We start from the raw sequence: 13,342 nt of genomic DNA on the forward strand, positions 1-13,342 counted from the left end.
CAAAAGAAGCCAACATTAGTAAGTCAGCATCCTTGTCCGCAAGGAGCTCAAAGCGTTGCAAAGATAATATCCTGACTGGTAATTAAATATGCACCAAGGTGCTATACTAAGCACTACAGTAACAACAGAAAGTGCTACAGAAGCAAAGAAGAAAAATTAATTAAACCTGCCTGGAATAGGTAAATTAAAAGCTGGGCAAACCCTAACAAATAGAATGCCTCCCTTCCAGATGGAGAGGAGGAAAAAAGTGGTGGCCAAAGAAACTGAGAAAAGACATAAGATGGAAAAACAGTCACCTTAATTTCAAAAGACAAAATGCTGTTGCTGCATTATTTTGCTGAGTACAGAGTGTAAAGAGCCTTGAAAGTTATTAAGGAGCACAGTGTTTGCTCTTTAGGTAAATAGACAGTCAAAAGGTCAAGAAAACGGGTGACAAATTGTGAGCACATTCAACAAAATGGATTGGGGAAGGTTCAGAGCCTAGAAATAAGGTAGCAATCTTCTCCTCTGTCCAGACAATTACCCCTGAGGATTTAAACTGGGAAGGCAGCAGAAATAAATATGAGACATTCCACAAGAGGAAAATTTAGCAAGACTTACAACTCATTTCATATTCCTATCCCATCACCCATCACATCCAATCTATTAAAACTATCATTACACCTTTCCCCACTAAAAGGTGCTAAAAAATAAAGCTGTATGCCACTTTTTCTGTGAACTTAGCATATAGCATCCTGGCAGCATATGGCACATTGCTTATTAAATTAAACATTCTCAAACTACTATCATTATCCTTTCCTGTTCAAGTCCCCTCTAGTAAACTCCTAACATTTCTATTGAAACCAAAGTGATCTTTGTATCCTGTAACCCTACCTCTCTTTCTAACCATAAAGTTACTGTCTGACACTGTCTCATTATCTCCGAAATGCATCCCCAAACTTCCTTTTCCCTGTTTATTACCATCAGGTCCACAGTTCCTGATCCAAGACTCCTGCAGTCATATGTGTGACCCTTAATTCTCAACTTTTAAAATTTAGAAGGTATTATGGTACATGTGCCCTATATTATGCTCCAGTCCCACTAGGCATAGAAACAACACACTGATATTTCTGGGATAAAGTATAGGAACATTCCCATCAAGTTCCTCGAGTGTTTAGATCATGTTTTACTACCACATGAGTTTGGGAACCAAATTTATGAAAAAACATTCCTTTTTCAGACTTTTTTTTTTTTGGGGGGGGGGGGAACTGCAGATGAGGGACTATGTAGCTGCTGTAACTCACCTAGTCTACCACAATTGCCATCTCCCTACATCTCCTCTCTTCTACTCTAATACATCTTATATTCTTTTGCCACACTAATCTTCTAAGATGCAATTCCTGACATTTCAGGGATTTTACATTTTGGCTCCAATCTGCCTTTTCTCCTCCCAGTCTCCCTGGAATACACTATCAGAGAGTCTGTCCAGGTTTTCCTGGACAGTCTCTGTGCACCACGTTCCCCCATCCACTCCCTCAGGCCCTGCAATTGCTGATACTGCCTCCCCTTCAACCCGGTACCTGACTGAGCTCATCCACCTTTGCTTAACAAGACAATTTCCTCACTGTGCTCTGAAAAGCTCTTATCCTTCTTGTGGTCTACTAGAAGGGATTGTGATTTAATTCCCTCTTTGAATTTCTACTATTATTCTTTTTCTAATTTCCTGAGATAAATGTAAAAAGTTATTGATTTTCTAACATGAATTTTAGAGTTTTGACTTTTTCCAAAAAGACTTTGGCTTAATCCCACAAGGCCTGACAGAAAGTAGTAACATTATCATTCAGTTGGAAATAGGCACAACAGGTGCTTACTGACACTACAATTTTCTCTATCACACAGTTGGTTTCTGGAAGTAGAGTTTTACATGTTCAATCATATCAAGCTTTCTTTTCTTTTCTTTTCTTTTTTTTTAAGTTTCCACTATTAGTTTCTAACTGAATTCTGTTGTTAAGCCAAAGAACATACTCTGCATGATTTACATTCTTTAAAATATGTGAGGACTTACATTATGAGCAGCATATATAATCATCTTTATAAGTGACCTAGGTTTACTTGAATAAAATGTGTATTCTACAATCAACATATACTGACTTCTAAATAAGCCAAGTTTATTACTCATATAGTTCAAATCTTCTATACTCCTACTGTCTTTTGTTTATTTTGTCTGCTGAGAGAGAGAGAGATTAATTTCTCACCACAGTGTCACATTTTCTCCTTTGGGGTCTATTAATCTTTGTGGCTATTATTGGGTGCATACAAATGTAGAATTGTTATCCTCCTAGTAACTAAACTTTCTGTCACAATAGAAAGTTCTCTTTATAGCCAATAATACCTCTTGTTCTAAGTCTATTTTTTCTGATATCAGTATAACAATGTCATCTTCCTTTCAGCTAATGTTTCTGCAACTTGCACTTTCAATGTTTCTGTATTCCTACAGACAGGCTAGCAACCTTCAGAGGGTTGCAGAATCATCTAGTCTGATTACTGATTTACTTTTTTTAATGCAACATTTAGTTTTTAACATTTCATATAAAATGTGATATGCTGATTTATTATCCTATGTCTTCTACTTGTCCCATCTGTTCTCTGCATCTTTTTCTATTCTTTCTTGACTGTTATTTTTAGATGATCCAATTTTCACCCTCTATTATCTTATTAATTACATTTCCTTGTGCTGTTCTTTTAGAAGTTACCCTAAGACTATAGACTACACACTTGCCTTATCACAGACTAAAATAAATTAGGACTATGATACTTTCTGAATAAACCAAGGGCTTTAGAACATTTTAAGTCAATTTTCTCCGACCTACACACTACTGTTATGAGTTCTGATTATATAAATTAACTATATTGATCTATACTCACATACTTACCTTTTCTAATTTCCAACTTTTCATCGAGAAACTTTTTCTAAGGAATATCTCTTCCTTTTAAGTGAGGATTGGTGATGAATTATCTCGATTCATGTCTCCTAGCTTTACAATCCCCTAAATCCCCTACCATGGCTAGTTATTTGTGATTGAGTGCCAGACATTGTTTATGAAAAATCACTGAACAACTATAGCCTATGATAATTTTATCTTTCTCCAGAGAGAATTCACTTTTTCTTCTAAGTGACCAGAGGACCCAGCTAATCCAAACCATCTTAATCTCATCAGGAATGAAGTTTCAGTTACTAAGAAAAATAGTATATGTAGTGGGATAGAATCCTTTGGGTTGATAGGTCTTGATTTCCAATTTTATCACCACATTTACACAGGTATACCAAAGTTCTACTAAAGCTCACAGCCTGTTAGACTCCTCAAAAGAAGTAACCCTGTAACGAAATGACTCAAATGTTAGGCTCTCCTCTTGAATTTCCTTCTTCCAGACCTTGGCCCTATAATTTTGTTGTTGTTGTCATAATTTCCTTGTTATTTCTAGTTTTTTTCCATTATTCTCAGCAGGAGGGGTGATCCAAATTACCAAGTCTTATCCATTACATACCCACTCCTCTTCCTAAGAAAGAACCTTGCATATTTGAATAGAAAAGTGCTAGCTGCTACAGGCTTCCCACCAGGAATCCTTGCAACCAACCAACAAGTTTTTTGTTTTTTGTTTTTGTTTTTGAAGACCAAGAAATCAATTGCGATTAACTGAGAGAGGCAACAGGGAGTCTTTAGGAAACTAGAAAGTATGCCTAAAAAATTAGGATTTTCAGAAGATTATTTCAGCCAAAAAAGAAAAGGCAAGTCAAGAGAATGACAGAAATGGGAATGAAAAGAGGTCAGAAGCAAAATACAATACAATATTATACCAACTATGACTAAAACACCTGACAAGAAAAGAATGAGAGATGGATAAGAAATCTCAAACCTGAGGAAAAAACTAAATTGGGTGAAGAAGAATTTAGACTTAATCATAAATATCTTCTAGTAATAAACCAAGTTTAACAGGTAACTGAAGGTCTTGATTTGAGTCCTCACCAACAGTATGGTGATTCCTAAGTTTCAACAGAGCTTTCTAACTAATCAGAATACTGTTTACTAAACTGCTAAAATGATCTTCTCTCTATAATTACCTATTTACATTCATTTGTATATTGAAAAAATCAGAATTAGAAATCCAGAGACTTTGAAAAGGAAAAAGAAAATACAGAATTTCATTATCACAATGACAGAGAAAAAAGTTAAGGTTAAAGGGAAAGGGAGAATGTTTAAAAAGAAGGCTGGGCTGAAGGTACAGCTCAGTGCATGGATGCTTACCCAGCACGCTTAAGACCCTGGGTTTGACCCCTGGCACCACCCACTCACCCACACACACAGTCAAAATAGCTGGGATTGTGGCTCAGTGGTAGAGTGTTCACCTAGCATGTGTGAGGCACTGAGTTTGATCCTCAGTGCCACATAAAAATAAATGAATAAAATAAAGGTATTGTGTCCATCTAGAACTAATACACACACACACACACACACACACATATATATTTAAAAACAAAAAAAGTCAAAATATACTATATCACAGTTCAAGAAATCCAGCAATAAAGAAAAAGGTACAGATATACATTCAGTGAAATATAATAGTGAGGAAAATACTAAGTGGGTTTAGCTATTTGCCAAGGGTTTTATTAATTCTACAAAAATAACAAAAAATACTTTTTAAAGTTACTGAGGTGGCGGAAAAGTCACTCTTTCCAAGATGAAAGAAATATGTTTTTTTAAAAAAAGAGGCACAAATTAGATTACACAGTCATTTAAAAATATTTTGGTTCGATAAATAAACATAATCTATTAAAATCTCTGCAAACATAATATCTAGATTTTAGATCAATACCAAAAATAACTAGGGAATATGGAACATTATCTCATATAATACTGTTCAGTATTTCCAACAGGATACATCTTTAGATATGATAAATAAGTCAACTGACAAACTATACAATCCAGCAGCTATTTTAAGATCCAACTCATTGATTTATAAACTCTGATTACCTGCCAAATGCAGCTCTATCCCATGCCTATGTTTTGGCTCTAAAAATTCATTTAAAAATCAGAGCTGCAAACAAAATGGCTTTACCCAAATATAACGTTTCATTTCTGACTCATGAGATCTGGCAAGTACTCCTGTTCTGTCCCCCATGAAAACTACCTTTAGCTTTCTATAAAACAGAGATGACACAGAGTAATAAAATGCTCAAGCATCTGAAGAACAAAGATTAGCAATCACAGGACACTAATTATGCTGCTCTTTCCACTGGAACAGGTCAGACTTAGCTGCTGAGCATAAACATTTGCTGACTTATAGTTGTGCCAGACACTTAAGGATAAAAAGAGAAACGAGATGGAGTCCCCACCCTCAAGGGGGGCCTGTGAAGCAGTATAAACTAAAAATTATAACATAATCATTGCCCTAATAGAGTTGTTATTTCCAAGATGCTACAGGATTATAAACAAAGAAACACCAACTATTTGTTCTGGTCTGTTCGAGGAGACTGCAAGGGTTCCAGGAAGGCTTCACATAGGTAGACAGAAATGAGTTTAATATTGAGAAAAGAATAAAAAGATTTTGCCATATAGGAATCAGAAGAAAAAAAAAAAAAGCCTTACAACTTAGTGTAAAAGGACCACATATTTTAGTAAAGCTATTTGATTGTAAAATTGAGAAAATTTACAAAACAATGTTAGCATGGTTAATCAAGAGACATATAAGTGCTAAGTGGCAGAGTTGAGCTCCAGGTCTTCAGGTTTTGAACCTTCCTTCTTGCTATTTAATAATAATTACAGACTTCATAATCTCACAAAAAGAGATCATTTTGAAGCTAGTTTTTTGGTTTTTTTTTAAACAGGACTATACTGTTGAGCTCAAAGTGGAACATATAGTGACTTAAAAAATAACTAAACTCCCCAAATCATGTTAACTTTACATTTATTAATACACTTGTTTTTTAAATACTAACATTAAAAGAGACATAACCCTTATCTAGTTTTAATCTTTAATAAGAACCATTCCTCTGCTAATATAAAAGTAAAAATGATTTGGTTTCATAACATGCAAGGAAAACACACTCTGATACATACATGACTAGAGTGTAACTTAGTAACACTTTAATGCCCCTCTAGGTGGATATGGTAAATGATGTTACTTACAAGACTAATAATTCACTGTAGCATTGTTAGTAATAAAACTAAATATTCATTATTTAGAGTGGTTAAATGAATTAAGGTACACAATAAAGTATGGAAGAGCAACCAGCTGAGATGAGCATTGTAGTAAAACACTGGAGAGATAACGTGATCAAAACCAGGAGACTGGCAAATGCCCAGAATAGACAGAGTCCAGAGAGAGGTAAAAAGTAACTGGGTTTTGGCAATAACTTGGATTCAGGTGAGAATCCAGGGCCTGGGTGATGTCAAGCCAATCATTCAAAGTTTTAATGCACAGGTCTTGGGTTTCATCTACAATTTATATGCAATGCCTAGGCACTAAATATTTCTGTTAAATGAAGATTTTATATTTTCTAGCAAACAATTTTACACTAGTAAGAAGAAAAGTATACATTTGACTATAATAAAATTTAGCTCTGGTGATAATTTTTAAAAACCTATTTAATACAACAACTGTCTGGAGTAAATAAGATACCTCAGACCACAAGGTAAGTGAGGAACATTATCCAAGTGAGAGTCTACCCCAGCACTTACCAGAAAATGTGCTTTATTTCACAATTATTGGAGTAGTTCCTAGTTGTACAGCAATTCCTGATACTCTACTGCTAAAGGACTTTCTAGATATCATGTTATTTCTACTCCAGACCAGAACTAAAGTAGTATCTGACACTGACTGACCTTCAAGCACTGGAAGCTATGCTGAGGCAGGCCAGTAAACAGGAAAGGTGAGGACCAGAAGGCCAAGGGCCTCTTAAACTGAGCATTTCCTACAGCCCTCTCACCCTAGAATGAAAGAGCCAGCATGCCGTTTATCTACTACAGGAAGTTTATCAATAGTCGACTTCAGTTTTCACATTGGCAAGTAAAAGAAATTAGGCAAACTACTCGTGAAATAATAAAAGTTCCAGAAAAAAAATACAAACTATTGTGTATATTTATGCTATAAAAGTCACTAAATATTAAAGAGAAAAATAAGGTTTTTATCTGAAAAAATGTTGACATAGTAATAACTGGGATCACTTAAGGTCTGAAATATATTCCATCTAAAAATATCTATAATTTATGTCATATTTTCAAAGAATCTACTCTAAAGATTTGATCAATAATCATCTAGGGAATATTTATAAATCTGTATCATAAGAAAATGAACAAGATCCCAAATATTAAACAGTCTAATTTCAACCATCCAGAAAAACCCAAAGAAACAAAAATCAACACAATCAGTTCTTTACCTGCAGCTCCTTTGAAACTCTCTCTAAGTGATTAGTTATCTTTTTAATCAGGTCACTATACATCTGTTCCGAGTGTTGCTGGCATACACACTTATACACACAACTGTAAAACCGAACAAAAAACCAAGTTAATGAAGATGCACTTAATCTAAGGTGAAAGCACATTTTTAATATATTACCACTAATCAAATAATTCAGATTTAAAACCAGTGACTGACCACAACTTCTAATAAAAAAATCTGCCCTCCCCAATCAATGTCTGGATGGAAAAGATATTACCACTAACTGCAAATAATCTTGAGTAGAGTGCATTCCAGCACTAGCTATTCCAATACTGGTGATGATCCAAGGGACTGAATATGATAACTCCTTAAAAGTCAGGTTCTCTCTTGCTGTTTTTTTTTTTTAAATAAATCAATCTCAAAATAAGGAAGAAAGTAATAATCAGTAGAAAGAAAGTGTCTAACTGACAAAAATGTCTACAATACAATCTCTTTGTACATTAGTTGTGTGAAACAACATAGTTGTTATTTCTTCTTCCTGTCACTGTGCTGATTTTCTACACCAGACACTTCAGTCATTCTTGTCTCCTTGGTGACCTCCAGTTTCTTCATTATCTATGGTGGATGTGGCAGGCTGAGGTAGCAGAAGTCTTGATTTGAAAACCACTTTTGAATCAAAAAGTATAAATCAAACATCCAATCCACAAGTGTGGAATACATAAATACTTAAGAGTCTCACTTTGTGTATTTTATATATCACATGCATGCATGCTGTCATAACTCAAAGTTGCCCTGAACCTCAATAAACCCTTTCAAACCCAAGCAAATTAAATCTTGACTTACCTGTATATCTGTTCATAGGATATGGGGATATAGTCACCAGGACTCTGGGTTAAAAGTTGATCTATGGCACCATCCAATTTTGGCCAGTATGTGCTCTTATAATCTTCAATAGTTATAACATTCATTACTACAAGTAAAAAGTAAAATAAGCATTACTATGTGCCACATAAAATGAACACAAATCATAGCAATTTTGTACTCACAAATTCATTCTTTTATTAACTACCCATCACATTTCAATTAAAAGGGAAAAATACCTGGTCAGAGAAGTTAAGCAGCTACGAATCTGTCCATCTTTAAAAATAACAAAACAAGTATTACTGGTTTCTTTCCCAGTTTTCTGTAAGCTTCTGCCATCAATGAAGTATTTTCAAACATGCTGACCCTTAAAAGACATTGTCAATTATAAGTGGCCTATCAGTGAATCACAAGAAGGTTCTAGGAAACAATAAACACCAACAATATTTATAGATATTCCTGGGAAAATCTACCTAATGATAGGACTACAGGTATTAAGGTCTAATTGCTAACAGTCATCAAAGAGGCTGCCAGAAAATGTGTTTAGCTTTATGGTACTGCAAGTACCTTTTAGTTATCACCAGAACTCTAACTTGGGCTCTTACCATGTGCAACTTGACAAGCCCACCTGAAAACCTGTGCGTGTTCTGGAGCCTGACATCAAAGTCTTACCTTATTCCTTCAAACAGACTCATTCATTATAAAGCATTTGTAATAGCTGGTCTTAACAATTCTGAGATCCAAGGGTGACAACTGCTTCACAACAATGGAATGCTAATATTAAAAAAGAGCTACTTGAAGAAAATAAGATACCTTGCGACATAGGAGCTTACAAATACTGAATCAGTATTTTGCTGTTTATTTCACCAGAAACTGAAGAACAGAAAGGTTAGGTGGCTTCCCCCAAGAACACATGGTTAAGTACTGGCAGAAGTACCAAGTAAAGGAAAGTCTATCACATTAGTGACTTCCAACCTTGGTCATTCAGGTTCAAGATTTTTTTTTTTTTTTTTTTTAGTTTTTGGCGGACACAACATCTTTGTTTGTATGTGGTGCTGAGGATCGAACCCGGGCCGCACATATGCCAGGCGAGTGCGCTACCACTTGAGCCACTTCCCCAGCAAGATTTTTTTTAATCTATCATTTTTATTCATCTTTATTTAATATTTTCTTTAAACCAATTCAATTTCATCTTCACTTAACTTATTTTAAAGGACACTTAAGAAATGATCTACTGAATCATAAAACAATATAGTATAACCTTAAAAATATTTTGTTGGGGCTGGGAATGTACCTCAGCAGTACAGCACCTGCTTAGCATATGTAAAACCCTGATTTATTCCCCAACACAGGAAAAAAAAAAAAACATTTTCTTAAGTTAAAGAAGCCAGACCCAAAAGGATCCATATTTTGAGTCCCACTTATATGACACTAATAAAGGCAAAACTATAGGAAGAAAAACATTACTGAGTCCCAAGGGCTGGGTGGTAGAGTAAAGGATTATCTATAAAAAGGTATCATGGGGAAATTTTTAGGGCAATGAATTATTTTGTATGGAACTGTGGTACTGTGGTATTAGATACCACATCCATGCATTTGTCAAAACCAACAACACCGTATGCCATAAAGTGAATTCACTGTCAAAAAAGAAGAAGAAGAAGAAGAAATCAACAAGGCTATACTAGTAAAGATGAAATCCCAACTGTGACCAAATAATTTACAAAATCAGAACTCACAATGACGAGAATGGAGAGGAAAGGAGTATTGGATTAAATGTAAAACTGAAGACAAAAAGAACTGTGTGCACATATGCACACACACACAATTAAGAGGCTGCCATACCACGCAGGGCCTCTGGATCACTGTAAAAACTGAGTAAGATGGGAGCCTCTGGAGGGTTTTAAGCAGGAGTGCCGTGATCTGACTTATGTTTGGTATGGGAGCATTCCAGCTGCTGTGTTGAGAGTAAACTAATTTAGGAAGCTGTGATTTGGGGGAGGGGGTAGGGTTGGGGCCAAGTGGTGGCCTTGAAGATTATAGGGAGAGGTCAGATTCTGAATATATTTTAAAGGCAAAGCCAGTAAGAATTGCTAATGGACTGGATGAGAGATCTAAAAGAACATTCAAGGATAACTCCCAAGTTTTTGGCCTGAGCACCAAAAGTCAGGGCTGCTGTTTACTAAGAGGAGGAGCAGAAAAAGCTTAGCTTATCTGCAGGTGTAGCAGATGCTGCTGGTGCCTCACCCACTTACTATTATGGTTTGATGTTAAATGTTCTCCCAGACCTCATGAGTTGAAGAGTTGGACCCCAACATAGCAGTCTTCAGGGCTTTTGGGAGGTGACTGGATCATGAGGGCTCCAACCTCAGGAATGAATTTATGGATTCATAGCTTAATGGAGGGGGACTTTGTTATAAAAACAAACTCTTTGCTTCCCAGATGCCATGTGATAAGCCGCTTTGTTCTATCACAAGCTCCTCACCATGATGTTCTGTCTTGCCAGAGGTCCAAAGCAATGGGGTCACGCAATCATGGACTGAAACCTCTGAACCTATAAGCCAAAATAAATCTTTCTCCCCTTTAGGTTGTTTTGCTTTGATATTTTGTCACAGCAACGGAAATCAACATACCCTTGTCCACAAAGGCCAACTGTCAACACCTACAATTACTTGCCTCAGTGTTCTGTCTAGCTGCCATAACTTGCTCTAGAGAGGAGAGAGGCAGGTTGGGAGCGGTAGAGAAGTAGCCATACTCTCCAACTACATTTCAATCAATGGCTAATGAGGATTCAGTCTCATTACCTCAGTAGATCCCTCTGCTGTCAGGTGAGATAACTGAGACACAGGTGCTGTACTAACACCCAGAGTTCCCCACAGGGATTGGGCTCAGAGTGGTGACCGACTCTGCCAGCTTCCTTACCTTCTCTATCTCACTTCCTCAACTCCCTTACAAGTGCTTCCTGGTCTCATTACCTTGTACTTAAAACTATTTGTGCTTTTTAAAAAAGAAAAAGGGGAAGGAAGGTCTCTTTTATTAAAACAGAAAATCCACATTGCTTGCCATTAAACAGATGGCAATATACAAATAATACAATGTTGTCAAATTTTAGTGAGGTCCTGCTGCCTGCCAAGTGTTCTGAGCCTGAAGTTGGCTTTCCCTGTTAAAGAGATTGGCAGATGTTGAAAAGTGTTACACACTACATTTCTGCTCATGTAATCTAAAGGATTCAAAGAAAACTGAAAAGGAAATTATATTCTATGTGATACTGTTAGTGAATTCCTTATCAGTATACCACCAAAAGCACACTCTACACCAAAAGCTGAAACCTGAAGAACAGGAGTGTAATGCTCAAAGAGAAGGTTGCCAGTTCCACAAAGCCAAGACCCCACACACTAGTCCTTGGGCTCCTGCCTGCTGAGCTCAACAAACCACACCACGTGGCCACAGGTGGGGAGCGTGCCTACTTCTCAAGCAGAGGAGTCAGACCTCAGCAAGTCACCGAATCAGAATCAAAGACATGAAGGAGGAGGAGAAAGGAACTAAAATATAAAGTCCTCTAGCTATTACGTGTGTGTGTGTGTGTGTAAATAATTAAAAAATAAAAATAAAAAATAAAAAAGTCCTCTAGCTATTAGGACACAATGGAGACCAACTTTGGAAGCAGAAACCACTGATGCCACTCGGGTATCTTTCTTATTTTTTAAAGAAATTTGTATTTGATTTTTACTTTTTTTTTTTTTTTTTGGTGGTGGTGGTGGTGCTGGGGACTGAACCCAGGGCCTTGTGCATGGGAGGCAAGCACTCTACCAGCTGAGCTATATTCCTAGCCCTGTTTGGTTTTTTTAATGCTCTGCTTTTAAAGATCTTTGAAAAGGGGCATTTTTAAAAAAATGACAACAACTCAAGGAACAGTAAAGAAGCCTCTTTCCACATACAGAAAAAAAGAGTTACATCTATTTCCACACACATATATAATATGCACCTATTTTCAAATACATTTTATTTAAAAATCAGATGAAGAAGTCAATTCAGCTGGCCTCACATGCTAACAAATGTAACCTTTTTCTCAGGCCAGCCAATCCTCACCAGTGGCAAGAGAAGCAGAACTTGGGCGAGTATGGGCAGAGCCAGAGGAGGCCTGAAGAGTGAGCATAAGCTGGTCTAAGGAGGGCTCCTCACACAATCCTAGGTCCACATTTATGATGACAATGCAGGGAACTTTTAAGATACTGGTTATTTCTTTGCTAATACCAACCCATTCCTGATTAAAAAAACAAAAACCATCAGCAGTTTATTAGCAGTTTAAACACATAGCCTCATGTGTATAAGTATGCAGCCTTGAACTTTAAAAATTAGATCTGCTGATTAAAGAAATGAAATCCCTTTAAACTTTCACCATTGAAAAATGTGGACTGACCGGAAAAAACCACAGTCAAAATTCATGCAATAAATAAAACAACTAGTTTACCAATTTAAAAAGGCAACATGCAGTGCTATAGGACAGAGTGCAGACCACATGGAGAAATCTCAGAAGACTAACAAAGCCAAATAATTTAGACAATATTTTTCGATTTTATTCTTGATTTTAGTAGTTCAGCCTTAAGTATATATTAGAAAACAAAAGCAAAAAAGAAAAATCACCCATAATTCCCCACCAATACACGGTGCATACCAGTCTTTTTTTTCAACATACATGTCTGTGGTTAAAAGATTTCCAGTGAACTAAGAAATTCTTGAATTCTACCTTTTAAATTCTTTTTCTGGATATGATATGCAACATCAACAACTGAGAATCCAAATGAAAACACAGAATCTTGGGGCTGGGGTTGTAGCTCAGTGGTAGAGCACTTGCCTAGCATGTGTGAAGCACTGGATTCAATCCTCAGCACTAGATAAAAATAAGTAAATAAATAAAGGTATTGTGTTCATTAAAAAAACACACACAATAATCCAGATAAAATTGATATCACCATTAAATTACTAAATTTTATCTAAGATTTTCCACTTGAAAATAATGGATTACTTTTTCAGTCAATTTTAAAAAGCACTATAAGACCAAGCATAG

General features: G+C 36.1%; 1 protein-coding gene across 2 annotated transcripts in view; it reads right to left on the bottom strand.

The window, feature by feature from the left end:
* Cacul1 (CDK2 associated cullin domain 1) overlaps window positions 1-13,342 on the bottom strand; it is a 63,310-nt gene that overhangs the window by 34,283 nt on the left and 15,685 nt on the right. For both annotated transcript variants that reach the window (XM_076834594.1, XM_076834593.1), the window contains exons 2-3: window positions 8,260-8,386; window positions 7,415-7,517 (exon numbers count right to left, since the gene is read on the bottom strand). In XM_076834594.1, the coding sequence (XP_076690709.1) occupies window positions 7,415-7,517; window positions 8,260-8,386 (230 nt within the window). The remainder of the gene's footprint in view (window positions 1-7,414; window positions 7,518-8,259; window positions 8,387-13,342) is intronic.

Source organism: Callospermophilus lateralis, chromosome 15 (genome assembly GCF_048772815.1).
Source record: "Callospermophilus lateralis isolate mCalLat2 chromosome 15, mCalLat2.hap1, whole genome shotgun sequence".
Taxonomy (NCBI): domain Eukaryota; kingdom Metazoa; phylum Chordata; class Mammalia; order Rodentia; family Sciuridae; genus Callospermophilus; species Callospermophilus lateralis.